We start from the raw sequence: 13,054 nt of genomic DNA, 5'->3' as shown, positions 1-13,054 counted from the left end.
TTCTCGTATTACAAATTGTTATGTACAACAACAAATTCAAAATGTAATATGTGACTTATACCGCAGACTTCTTTCGCCCAGGAAACTAAAGATCACAATTTTTTGGAAAAAGCTTTTCTAGTTAACACGACAGGTGAGCTGAGATGCTGAAATCCTATACAGAATACTAGTCAATACGAGAACAAAAAGGTGATTGAGTCATACCACCGAGATAAATTGACGTGAAACTTCCTTGAGTGATATCAAAATTGGCATATATTTATTTTTTATTTGTGTCACGGTAATGTCATAATATACTCCAATATTTTAAGTTAACATTGAAAATTAAAAAAATAATCAATTATTTTGTTGGTTATGTATTGATAGGCGCAGTAGGCGCATTTGTGTAAACCTATGTATTGCGCTTTTCAGTCCAAACTAAGTGTACTAGGGGCTTAATATACACTGGTTGGAATTTGGTTTTCTCATTGTGAATTGGAGAGCTGATCGAGGTAAATGTTCTGTTGTTCGACCTATGTCAAGAAATAATTAATCTAATGCTAATGAAAACAATTGAGCTTGAGCTTGTACAGTTCGTAGTTGCTTTCCGTGACCGACCTGAACTAGCGAAATTGCACTAAGTAAGTTCTGTTCATTCAAAAAAAAAGCTGTTTTAGCAAATAATTATTCATCCGAATTATGTGAAAAATACCTTAGCGCAATAGAAAATCAAACTTTGATTTTGATTTAGTTTGAGCTGTGATTATTTTTTTTTCAGCACAAACTAGGTTTGAGCTGCTTTTCTTAAGACGTCTTCCAATAAATATAGCAACTGTACCAGAACGAGAACGTCTATCTCAAATTATCGAGCTCAATCTCTATATATATATATATATATATATATATATATATATATATATATATATATATATATATATATATATATATATATATATATATATATATATAAATGTTCTGTTCATTTGTGTGCGCGTCAAAAACTCGAAAAGTACGGAACCGATTGAGCTCAAAGTTGGACACAATATACAATCCACTTCAAGGAGTGTTGTTACGGCATAAAAAATTGGAAAATTGGAAGAAAAATGATTTTATATATGACCAAAGTGCGTTCCGGATTTTTTTTTTATCTGTATTATAGTGACTTTCAACTCATTTGGCTGGTTCGTCACTTTTACTTCCATTTTTGGAAGAATGTCGGGAGTGAGAATTGAACTCGTGACCTTGAGCGTGAGAGACATGGATGTTACCACTACGCCAGATCGCCTCCACGTTCCTGAAATTGTGCTTCTAATGAAAATCAACTACTTTTTCCACATGTTTGACACATGTACAACATAAATAAAATTCAACTCAACCATGCAACCACAATGTGCCTCAGCAAAGCGTGTCAGGGTATAGCTAGTATGATATAGATTTGCATAGATTTGCATATTATCTTATACCATGTACAGACATACAGCTGCACTAGCGTTGTACGTGTACGGCGCTGTACAGGTACCATTGTAGCATGACACATATACTTTGGTTATACATTGTACCGAATGTCAAACTGACAATCAGAAATTTGATCAACTTTCACCACATATTTCAAAGAAGACGGTTTTTATTTAGTGTCTGAACTATCAAACACAACAAACATGTTTCCAATCTGAGTTATTAACTCAAGAGAAAGTCACAGAAAAGAATGTTTAAGTGCTTTGATTTGATTTGTTCATGCTACCCACCACTACCTGTGCACAGCGCCATAGAAGGAATTGACAAGCTGTAGCCATGAACAACGGTGAAACAGGTCGGTACAGATACAGCAATTACACCGAGTTGCTTGCCGGGCTTTAGCGTTGTACATGATGACCGACATACAATTTTCGAAGTACAACGCTAGTACATATGTATGTCTGTCATAAGTATTACTGAAATATTTACCTATCATCTTACTGAAATATTTACCTATCAACTTACTGAAATATCTACCATCAATATGAAATTAAAATATTATTTGATAAGTAATCAATCAATCCAATTTCTATTTTTGCAGGTTAAGAATTTTCTTATTAATTGTGCCTGTGGTGATAAAAGATTGACTTCTCCTGCCACAAGATAAGATTGGTCGCCAAATAATATATTTTTTGAGGAGTTTCATCGACTTGTTCGTCCCAAAGTGTTAAGGTGTTGAACTTTTGACCACTGCAGTATAACTTATATTTCTGACCACATGAAAGCTTTGTCAAATAATCGAAATACAATTTTCGAGCACGCTATTTCGCCGTAGAATTTTATGTATCGTTGCGGTTGGAAGCTTTTTTGAAGTTGTATGACTTAAATTCAGAACATCTCTTTGGAATTTTGGATGAATTCCGGAGACATTCCATTTTTTCCGAGCGATTATTTGGATCCCAAACTCGTTAATGTAATCTCTATCAGATTAGAAGACTCGAAGCAAGTTTTAAAATGTTAAAATTTGAATGAAAATTTCCACATTATATTATTCAATTACTTGAAACATGTATTTCTGACTTTTATTCAACCATTTGTCTATACATTTTCAACATTGTTAATGAATCATTCCATTACCCAGGTAACCAGTAAGCACTAATAAATTTTCTAAAATCATCACTGTATCCACATATAGAATACTGAATAAATGCTTATTACGTACTATAAACCAAAATATGGATGATATAATGCAAAAAAGGCAAAATATGGGGCTCTTTAAACGCTCCAGTTACAGCTTTAAATAAGCATTACTAGAGCTTACTAAGGACTAACTGAAAACGTCACTTGTGATGGCAGCCTTGATAATCATCCTTAATGCTTATATAAGGTTGCATAGAAACGTCAAGTTCCTTCTTCTGTAGGACATTGTACCACTGCGACCATTAGTTTGATCTTTTGTAGTGCACTCCAGTTTGCTATGTATGCAGTGTCAGTTCGTTCCATCAATCAGGGAATAGTCGATAGGACTTTGCATATTCCCCCACGAAGGTATGATTTCTTTTATGAAGTTCCTTACCTGTTTTGGTTCAGCAGACCAAATCTCGTTAGGCATAAGAATGCCCTTTCCAAGAATTCGCAGTCTTCGCTGAATTAGTGTACTGCATTGACACAGTAAATGTTCCGAAGTCTCAGCTTCGAAATTGCAGAAACGACAGTTATCATCTGCCAGTTTTCCGATTTTTTTAAGGTGATACCTGCTCGGACAGTGTCCGGTCAATAAACCGGTTAGTGTACTCAAATCTGCCTTATTCAAGCTGAGTAGGTTGCGTGTTATTCTGTTACAAGGTGTAATGAATAATTTGGATTGTCTTGGTGTTGATAGAGCTTTCCAGTTGGCTTCAATCATTGATATTTCCCAGATTAGCTCCGATTTCATGCATGATGTAGATAATCCACAAAATGGCTCAGGCCCGACGAATTTAGTTGAAGATCCTAATCTTGCTAAAGATCGGCGTTTTCATTACCTTCTATACCGCAGTGACCAGGCACCAAGTATAGGTTAACTTCGTTAGTAGCAGCTAGTTGTTTTAAGGATAAAATACATCCCCAAACTAGTCAAGTTGTTTTTGTATCGTTTTTTTTTAGGAAAAAGCCATCGAATCAATCGTGTGTGTTTCTCTGTTGTGCCTTTGCTATCTGGACCACTGTTGATATAGATCAATGAATTGAAAGTAGTCCAATTTAAACAACCGCTTAGATATCTCCTCAAAAAGATCATATATGAGCGGGTATGGAAAAAAAACAAGACAAACCTACCGCAAGTCAATAATAATTGAAAGGGTAAACATTTTCAGGCCTATTTTACACGACGTTGGTTGTTATTGTACTCGTTTGATGATTTAAAAAATATATAACAAAATACCCAGCAAACATTAAATCGTATAATTTTACACGTGCCAAGTCTTACAAGAAATCCGAATAAATCATAATCGCATATAATATCAATCAAAGTATGTATCGTGTATATTTGAAATCGCATAAAATGTAAAAACTCGATTTTATATACCATTATCAAATTAAGTCGCATATCGGTATAATAAACATCAATTTTATGATGTACATTGTCGTAAAATATATTTAATCCGCATCATATGCGTATATTACGCTGATGCAGTTTGTGTGTCGTATAAGCGTATAATTTGAATCGATTCAGTACTGTAGTAAATCGTGTTGCATGTTGAAGAAAATCATAAAACAGTAAATCATATTAGATCCTAATAAAGAACATATTACATCATATTGAAATGTAAATGAAATGCTGATGCACTCGAATGATTTAACCGCTGTTGAATTAAATTTCAGATAGCTGGTGGATGATAATCCAGACGACCGGAGTTCAAACCCACATCGGAGCAGTTTTCACCAAACTTCAATCTGTGCCATTTTAAACATTCATATTCCACTCCCAACACAAGTCAATCAAACAATTATTATTTCTACAAACATAAATACTCATATATAAAAATGGCGATTCGTGAGGCTATAATAAACATTTCACAAAAATAATTTGCGCCATTTGTTTTATTCCATGTCTGTAATAAATCGTATATTAGTATGGCAAAAGTCGTATTTGGTGCTTTGACAATTCATGAATATATTCATATTAGATCGCAAATAAATTTCAACATAATCGCTATTATAGCCGGTCAAAGTTGCATATTCATCCAAGCAAATTCGGTAAGCATTTGCCATGTATGTATATGGCCTCCACTTTTGCATGCATATGCCAGTTAGGCGCATTATATGCCAACCAAATTGTAGGGCATATGATGTTATATATACGCTTGTTATGCGATTTAATGTTTGCTGGGTACGTGCTCGGTCTGTTCTCCACTTGTTATCGATCTGTGTTTGTTGTTTTGAATGATTAAGAGGTAAGTTGATTTTGACTAATTGTAATCATGCTTCAATAATCAAACCCATCAATATATGAGTTCCAGAAAACATGCCGGAAAACTATAATATCGTTCAGACGTCCGAACATAAGGACACATTTTTATCTTTGCTTCCTCCGTTGTGGATATTAAAAAAAGGATGGAGATCCTATGGAAAGGACGATTCAGATAATGACGATAATGGTAATGATCTATGCTATTGGCCAAAAGGTGTTTCCGGTTACCGGCTGCGAGAAAAATCTAAGAAAGGCCCCACTATCAAACCAGATCTAAAATTGCACGCTTTTTGGTGCAAGATCAAAAGAATAAAATTCTTGAGCTATTTTGATGATGCAATTTACTTGTTTTCATTTAAGGTGTTCCGTGAGTTGAAGATAACGGAAATGACTTCCGGTACGGAAGAATACAATACAATGATGAAAATGAGAGCAGCTGACCTTTTCAAGCAGATCCAACAATCAAACCCAGGGCCATATCGAGAATCTGCAGCTTCAAACCAAGGTATCGAAATAGCGGAAAGTCTGTCGTCTGAATCAACAAATAAATCACGAAACGAAATGGAATGCAACAGTTTATCACAGTTGAAGATGAGCGGAAGTGATTAAAATCGATTCCTAGTATCTGGCCAGAATCCTTCGTTCAATATGTTGAATTCTGATGATGATTCTAATTCCGGAAAAGCCAATCATATAATTTCGGAAAAGCCAATCGGAGACAATTTTCTATGAAGCAATTGAATATCACATATGGGTTTATGTACTTTTAAGTATAAAATTTACCTAAACCTTGATGTCAATATTGTCCGTCTTCAATATAAGAAACATTACAATTTTTCCTAGGAGTGCGGAGCAACCGTCTCGGGCTTCCCGGAAGAGTTCGTTCATAAATATTTATTTTTTTCAAATTGGGTTTCAGAGCTTGATGTGATATACTGGACTGCACACTTCAGTTCCACAAGAATGAAGCAAGATTTTCCTCAGAACTACTCCGATCAATAGATTCCTCCGAAAAAGTTTGAAGATCCTCTTTTCTTCGGAATCTTTATCGGGTTCGTAAACTTCATAAGAATTACACATAGATGCAGTCTGAGAATTTATGGGATCAGCAGAATCATGCGCAGATGCCATTGGCCGTTCAGAATCTTGAATACTAGAAGACTGGACTCTGGCTCTTCCAAGTCATTCTCTCGCACAACTTCGCTAGTGTTGCAGATTCCAGTAAGTTTCAAATTTTGATAAACATGAACTTTTCGCCTAAAATTTCCACATTTTAGTTTTTCTCCAAATCTGTTGAATATCCATGTTTTGTTTATTTTGAAACATACACTTGCAGCTAGATGTCCAATGCCAATTGTATGAATGTTTTATCCTAATGCTTGTAAACATTATATGGTAGCACTAAATGTGCATATAGGACTTTCATTGATGCTTATTTTCTTTAATGTTTATATGCATTATTAATGTTGATATAACGCCTATAAGCATCAAAAAAGCAGATATACTGCCATTTGGCATTATAAATGCTGAATTTGTGCTATAATAGAGGTAAGAGTTAATGCTTAAGGTGGCCGTACACTGTTTGCCCGGAGGTCAAATATTTGATATTTTTTGACAGATAAGGTTTGATTTGATATTCGTACAAACACTATTTTGTTTGCCACTCTTCAATTTTAAACAGTAGTAAACAATATCAAACACCGAACATGGAAAAAAATCAACTGAAATATCCAAGGTAACCTAACCATGTACCGACAGGTTCGAAGAACAGACTGAAAAAATATTTTAGGCATCCAATAATTGAATATTTGCTTGTCGTGTTTTGTGTAGAATATATTTGATCAGTACACGTTGACCAAATTTTATCTGTCAAAAAGAGTCAAATATTTGGCTTCGGTCAAACAGTGTATGAGCACCCTTATGGTTACCTGGGTATAATATAAAGTTTTCTTCAAAAACAATTTTCTTATGAAATATTTTCATCACTTGCATATAAAAGTGTTTTTCTTTGAAATAGAATACCAATTCGATACGGAGAAGTTAATTTTCATTCATAATTTTAAAATCGTATTCATTCTGCCTGAAAAACAACTACAGTAATTTATATTTAATGCGACATTTTGCTAATTGGACAGACCTGTAATGCGACACGTTTAATTGTACATTTTTACCTCTAACTGGACAGTTTTGTAAACATCGAGTTCGGGGCCCAAATTATGGCCCCACATTGAAAGTCGCCACCAGACGTTGACACTGCACCACTCTCATCGTCATTGTCCAATTACAGGTCAAAATCGCCTCCAGTGCAATGTATTCTTTGACGCTCCCTTAAACTACCCTTAGAAAAATCCTCGGTCGAAAACTACTAAATACATTTGGTAATGCAAAATTAGTAGAATGTACAAATTTTTTGTACATATTGTCAACAAACCCGCATCCCTACCAGAGTTTAGTATATTTTACTCGATAACATTAGTAAGCTTGGATATTGTCATATCTGAAAATTGGTGAGAAAAGCGCGTATTAACCATTTTCATTGTTCCCATAAGGCAATACGGAGGTATAATAAGGATATAATTCTGATACGTGCATTTTCGGCGAGAAAATGTAGCCGATATTGGGCTTCCGAATCATGGTTCTGCTTGACATATGTGTTTATTAGTACGGGAGAAAATGACTATAGATTGGTAGTATTTACCAAAAAATTTGTTATATTTACTAATTATTTCTCTCAGTGTAGTAATGCCGTCAACGCGTGTGGGGGCACTACGTCACTGCCAGCACTTTCATTTTCGAAAATACGCACTTTCCTACAGGCCACACGTTACGATTGACATTTCCCTTTCTCGAAAGATATTGTCATCAAGACGGGTCTATGGTACTAGGTGAGGCCGTTTCGTCACTAAGTTGGTTAGGGGAGCGGTATATGAAAACAGTACGGAAGAAAGCAGAAGGGGAATTTTTTCCTTGAAGTGTGAAAGAGACAGACTGATCACGAGCGAGCTTGGGCACAAGCGTATTGTGTTTTGTTTACAAACAAAACACAGTAGACTTCCAAGATGGCTGAAGAGTGGTTTTAGCAAGTTGGCCCACCTTAGGATATACTTCTACGCGCCTTGATTGTCATAACAACTCAAATCATTTTTCGCACGACACGAATAAGATAGAGCTGAAGGAAAATTAAATTACATTTGTTGGAGGATATTCAGGATTTAATTATTTCGATGACCAAAATGTAAGTTTGTTACAAATATCATTACTGTAATTTGTTCAAATAAATTTAAATTACAGCTTTTGAGCTACACCAATTGAAACGGTTTGCTGAAAAGAGGTCCGAAAATTGTACACCTGTCCCAACAACGCGAATAGCTAATAGTGAATTCGTTTTTGTTCAGTTTTAACCCCAGTTCCAACCTAACTGCTGTCAAAACGTGTTTTTATTCACTCAGTTTCAACCTAATTTCGCACTAGGTTCAACTCGAAAGCTGTTGGGTTCGCACTGATCAAAGTACGTAGAATAAGAAGGTAGTCTACTCCCTGCTTTGTTCAAGTAGTGGTAGGCAAAGAAAAAAAGCAAAAAATAGTTATTAACCATGGATCGAATCCATATAAATTCAAACATTTTTTAATTTTTTAGATTATAACACAAGAACTGTCTCGAAATATGTTTCGAAATAATGGAATAGTGGTATACTTAATTATTTTCAAATTGAAAACAGTAAAATTATCGCACCTGTACTATAGAAATAATGCAAAACCGATAAACAAATGTGTGGAGAGGTTATATCGAAGCAGTGTCGTTCTCGTTCCCGATCCAAGGAGCGAATGCATGGGATAACTGAAAACATCTCCGATTAGTTTATCTCATTCGAAATTATTCTGTTCCGGCATCGCGGAAGTGGTATTTTAACATTTTGCTGAAGTAAACAAAAACTATTCAGTATGAAATCGATAGAAATTCACATAAAACGTTACTTGCAGTGAAAAACAAGTACACTATCGTGTTTACCGTCGACTCGACCAGCGATTTTGCCACTTTTTATGATGTTTAGAACTTTTAAAATCGAGAAATATTGAAAAAACTTCAGAACTTCGAACAAATTGAGGATTTTTTATTACTAACTTCGTTGTGTGAGTAATACATGCGCTCTCCGTGTGTATACACAGGAAATATCCCTTACCTTCTATTCTATGTACTTTGCGCACTGATATGCTTCACGGGTTCGCACTCGAGTTCACCAATACAACTATACAACTGAACTGTCAAGTTCCGAGTATTGTTTTAGAAAATCTAAAAATAAACATTATGAAAATGGAAAACCTGCTGCTTTTGCATTTGTATTATCGGAATCGTAATCCAATTAGGATTCTGGTTTTGAAGAGTATGTTCGCGTAGACGGCATTAAGCTTCGTGAACTTTCATTGGGAGGTGAAAATAATCATGGATTTTCAGGTGGAGTAAACATGCTTTTGTAATAAAAATTATGAATGAAAATTTACTTTTACGTATCGAATATGTATTTTATGTGATGAAATAAAAGGTTTTTTTGTCGAAATTGAAAAAAAATAACCGAAAAATGTGTCTGATTATTTAATAATTTGTGAAACAAACAGGAAATGCATCGACAAATGGTTAAGTGAGTGTCAAGACTACATGTGTTAGGTAATCAAACCACATGAAGTAGAAATTTTCAATCAAACTTTTATAATTTCACACTGTCCTTCTGATCTGATAGAGAATAATTTAATCTCCTAAACACTAATATCGCCACCAGAAATCGACACTGTACATTTGTTATCGCAAATATAAAAAAATTGGACCATATGACGCACACCAACAAACCGCCTCATTCATGAACCCGAAAACGTTATTTTATTATTGAGTCAGTTTGAAGCTAATACTTATGACATTTTTTTTTTTTTTTTTCTTTATTTTTGAGACTTTCAGCCTCCTGGGCTGGTTCGTCTCAGAATACTTATGACAGACATACAGCTGTACTACCGTTGTACTTCGAAAATTGTATGACTGTCACAATGTACAGCGCTAGAACCATGCAAGCAACTCGGTACAATCGCTGTACCTGTACCGACCTATTTTACCGCTGTACATGGCTACAGTTGTACTGTGCGCAGCGCCATAGACGGTTAGTGGTGGGTAGCATGAACAAAACGAATCAGAACATTTGGTATACATTCTTTTCATTGACTTTCTCTTGAGTTAATAACTCAGATTGGAAACATATTTGTTGTGTCCGATAGTTTAGACGCTAAATAAAAACCTTTTTCATTGAAATATTGGTGAAAATACAATGCAATAAATTCAAACTTCTGATTGTCAGTTTGACATGCGGTACAATGTACAATCAAAGTATGTGTGTCATGCTATCGTGGTACCTGTACAACGCTGTACACGTACAGCGCTAGTACAGTTGTATGGCTGTCCATGGTATAACTCAGTTTAAAAAAAAAATCCCTATAAATGGCAGCATGCTATCCACATGTTATACTCATCTTGACTAGATGTAGCCCCAGGATAAAGGCGGCTTCATACTGCCTACATTTTTCCTCACCTTATGTTTATCTTGCCGTTCAATTGTCAACATGGGAGAAATTTTGCTGGTGTTGTCAGTGGAGGATATTCAACATTCCTTCTTTTCTTAGCGGAACGTGGAATAGTGCAGCACGTATTCAGTGCTCCTGCTTAATATAGTGATTAAATCTGGTATTATCACTCTTGGAACATGTCTGAGACTCTGCAACTGCGCGGCCAGCTTGTTGGCCACTCCGGATGGGTAACCCAAATCGCAACCAATCCGAAATATCCGGATATGATCTTATCTTCTTCGCGTGGTAAGTTGAATCTTCCGGTATATGAAGATGGCGGCCGCCATGATTGTATTCGAAAACGCGTTTCCATTGCACGTGTTTTTCTTTGAGTTATTCAAAAAATTAATGAACTTTTTTTTTCTATTTACAGATAAGACATTGATCGTTTGGAAGCTTACTCGTGATGATGCCAGCTATGGCATTCCCCAGAAGCGACTGTACGGTCACTCGCATTTTATCAGTGACGTTGTTCTGTCTTCCGATGGTAACTACGCTCTGTCTGGTTCCTGGGATAAGACCTTGCGTTTGTGGGATTTAGCTGCTGGCAAATCTACACGTCGGTTTGAAGACCATACTAAGGTGTGAAAATAGTTCTATAAACTCTGGAAATGAAATTAGGAGGACGAGTGAATGAAATCTTGGATGGTGAAGACGCCTCCAAGATTTCAATCCTTGGCTTACAGAACAATGATAAGCCATTGTTGTTCTGTGTTTAGGGACTATGTCTATTATATGCGCCTATGCGAGGCAGAAGAAACACGAATACGGAAATGAGTGCTGGTGTGCAGTTCTCCGTAAAAAGATTCCAACTGGTATATTCCTAATGTTTCAATGGTGCTTATTATCGTTTGGGTGTGTACAAGGTGGCTTGAATTACTCCAGTTTAAACGGAATGCATTAGGTATTGTGTTTCAGAATAGACTTAATGTTAATTAATTTAATGCTCCAAAGTTGAAACGATGTTTAGTATAAGGGCACAATCCCAGCTCCGTGTTGAACTAATAACAGTGTTCAATATGGCGTTCTTTATAGAGCGTGCCAGAGTAAATCTTGATTATCTTTTCTGCTGTGTAGATTTTGTGCTACATGGTGTCCGACGGTTGAGATACAAAACTACATCACGAGAATCGTTTCATTTTTGTGAAGTCGAATCATTAGCTTTGATGTTTTGTTAGATGATTAATCGTTTTTATCCATTTCACAACAGGATGTCCTTTCGGTTGCCTTCTCCGTTGACAACCGCCAGATTGTCTCTGGATCGCGAGACAAGACCATCAAGCTGTGGAATACATTGGCCGAGTGTAAATACACTATCCAGGAAGATGGACACTCTGACTGGGTATCGTGCGTTCGATTCTCGCCAAACCATTCAAACCCAATCATTGTTTCCGCCGGTTGGGATCGCACCGTTAAAGTATGGAATTTGGCCAATTGCAAGCTGAAGATCGATCATTTGGGTCACAACGGTTACCTCAACTCCGTGTCTGTCTCCCCTGACGGTTCGCTGTGCACATCTGGAGGCAAGGATTGCAAGGCTTTCCTGTGGGATCTGAATGATGGCAAACATTTGCATACCTTGGAACACAATGAAGTGATTAATGCCCTCTGCTTCTCGCCAAACCGGTATTGGTTGTGTGTCGCCTATGGTCCATCCATCAAGATTTGGGATCTGGCATGCAAAACCATGGTGGAAGAATTGAAGCCATCGAAGGCCGATCCTCCACAGTGTCTGTCGTTGGCTTGGTCTACTGATGGACAAACTCTGTACGCCGGTTATTCGGATAACATCATTCGTGTGTGGCAAGTATCAGTCTCTGCCCGCTAAAAATGCGTTGAATGATACACTGTTCTTGAATAGACTTTTCTGTGAATTGGTATTTGGAGAACAATAAACTACTGGATATAAATAAGTTTACTTTTTTTTCCGAAATAAACATTTAGGGCCCTATTATATAAATCGAATCGAGAAGTCGATACAATCACCATCGGGGCAGGGCAAAGTCATATTCAACTGAAGATAGCGGACTATAAAGTAATTCGCCTTCGTATTCAATGGAAATGAGTTTTGGCTTCCAGCAGTTTCTCCGTCAACATGACTCAACCGGGACCTTGGCGACCTTATCCCAACCAACACAAATTGAGCGTAGGCAACATAAAGCTAAGGGCCACGCATTGCTTATTCGGCCTGATTCTGCGTGGCGTGTGAGGTGAGATGACAGTTGTCACGTATATCATGCGATTCCACCAGGCGTATGCCGTGAGAAATCTCACTTGAATGAACTCTCACCGTATTCCCGCTCTCAAATCTACGTAACGATTGTCACATGAATTGGGATTGCTAGGTGACAATCGTCGATATGTCTTGAGGTGTCGACAGCGCATGAAAACTTATCAAAAATGGAAGGTAAGCATCGTTTCTGGTCGTAAATGACCCAATAGTAATGGTATTATATCAATATATTCAATTTATATTCAATTTTCACAATACGTGTGACGAATTGCAAGCAGTTTGTATTTCTTGTGAAAGCGGTAGTGAGTATGTTATCTCTCAATCGGGCGAAT

At 36.5% G+C, this 13,054-nt stretch overlaps 1 protein-coding gene across 1 annotated transcript; it reads left to right on the top strand.

Moving 5' to 3' along the window:
* Positions 1 to 10,532: 10,532 nt before the first annotated feature.
* On the top strand, positions 10,533 to 12,402 carry LOC129775865 (guanine nucleotide-binding protein subunit beta-like protein). The gene is made up of 3 exons (XM_055781029.1): positions 10,533 to 10,735; positions 10,863 to 11,071; positions 11,700 to 12,402. The coding sequence occupies exons 1-3, from the start codon at positions 10,627 to 10,629 to the stop codon at positions 12,315 to 12,317; spliced, it is 936 nt and encodes a 311-aa protein (XP_055637004.1). The 5' UTR covers positions 10,533 to 10,626; the 3' UTR covers positions 12,318 to 12,402.
* Positions 12,403 to 13,054: the final 652 nt, after the last annotated feature.

Source organism: Toxorhynchites rutilus, chromosome 3 (genome assembly GCF_029784135.1).
Source record: "Toxorhynchites rutilus septentrionalis strain SRP chromosome 3, ASM2978413v1, whole genome shotgun sequence".
Taxonomy (NCBI): Eukaryota; Metazoa; Arthropoda; class Insecta; order Diptera; family Culicidae; genus Toxorhynchites; species Toxorhynchites rutilus.
The sequence above is the reverse complement of the archived record's forward strand: the minus strand, read 5'-3'. Positions and strand labels throughout refer to the sequence as shown.

Coding starts and splice junctions, on each gene's coding strand:
- LOC129775865 (XM_055781029.1), top strand. CDS start 10,627: ATGTCTGAGACTCTGCAACTGCGCGGCCAGCTTGTTGGCCACTCCGGA. Junction 10,736..10,862: donor GATCTTATCTTCTTCGCGTG/GTAAGTTGAATC, acceptor TTCTATTTACAG/ATAAGACATTGATCGTTTGG. Junction 11,072..11,699: donor GGTTTGAAGACCATACTAAG/GTGTGAAAATAG, acceptor ATTTCACAACAG/GATGTCCTTTCGGTTGCCTT.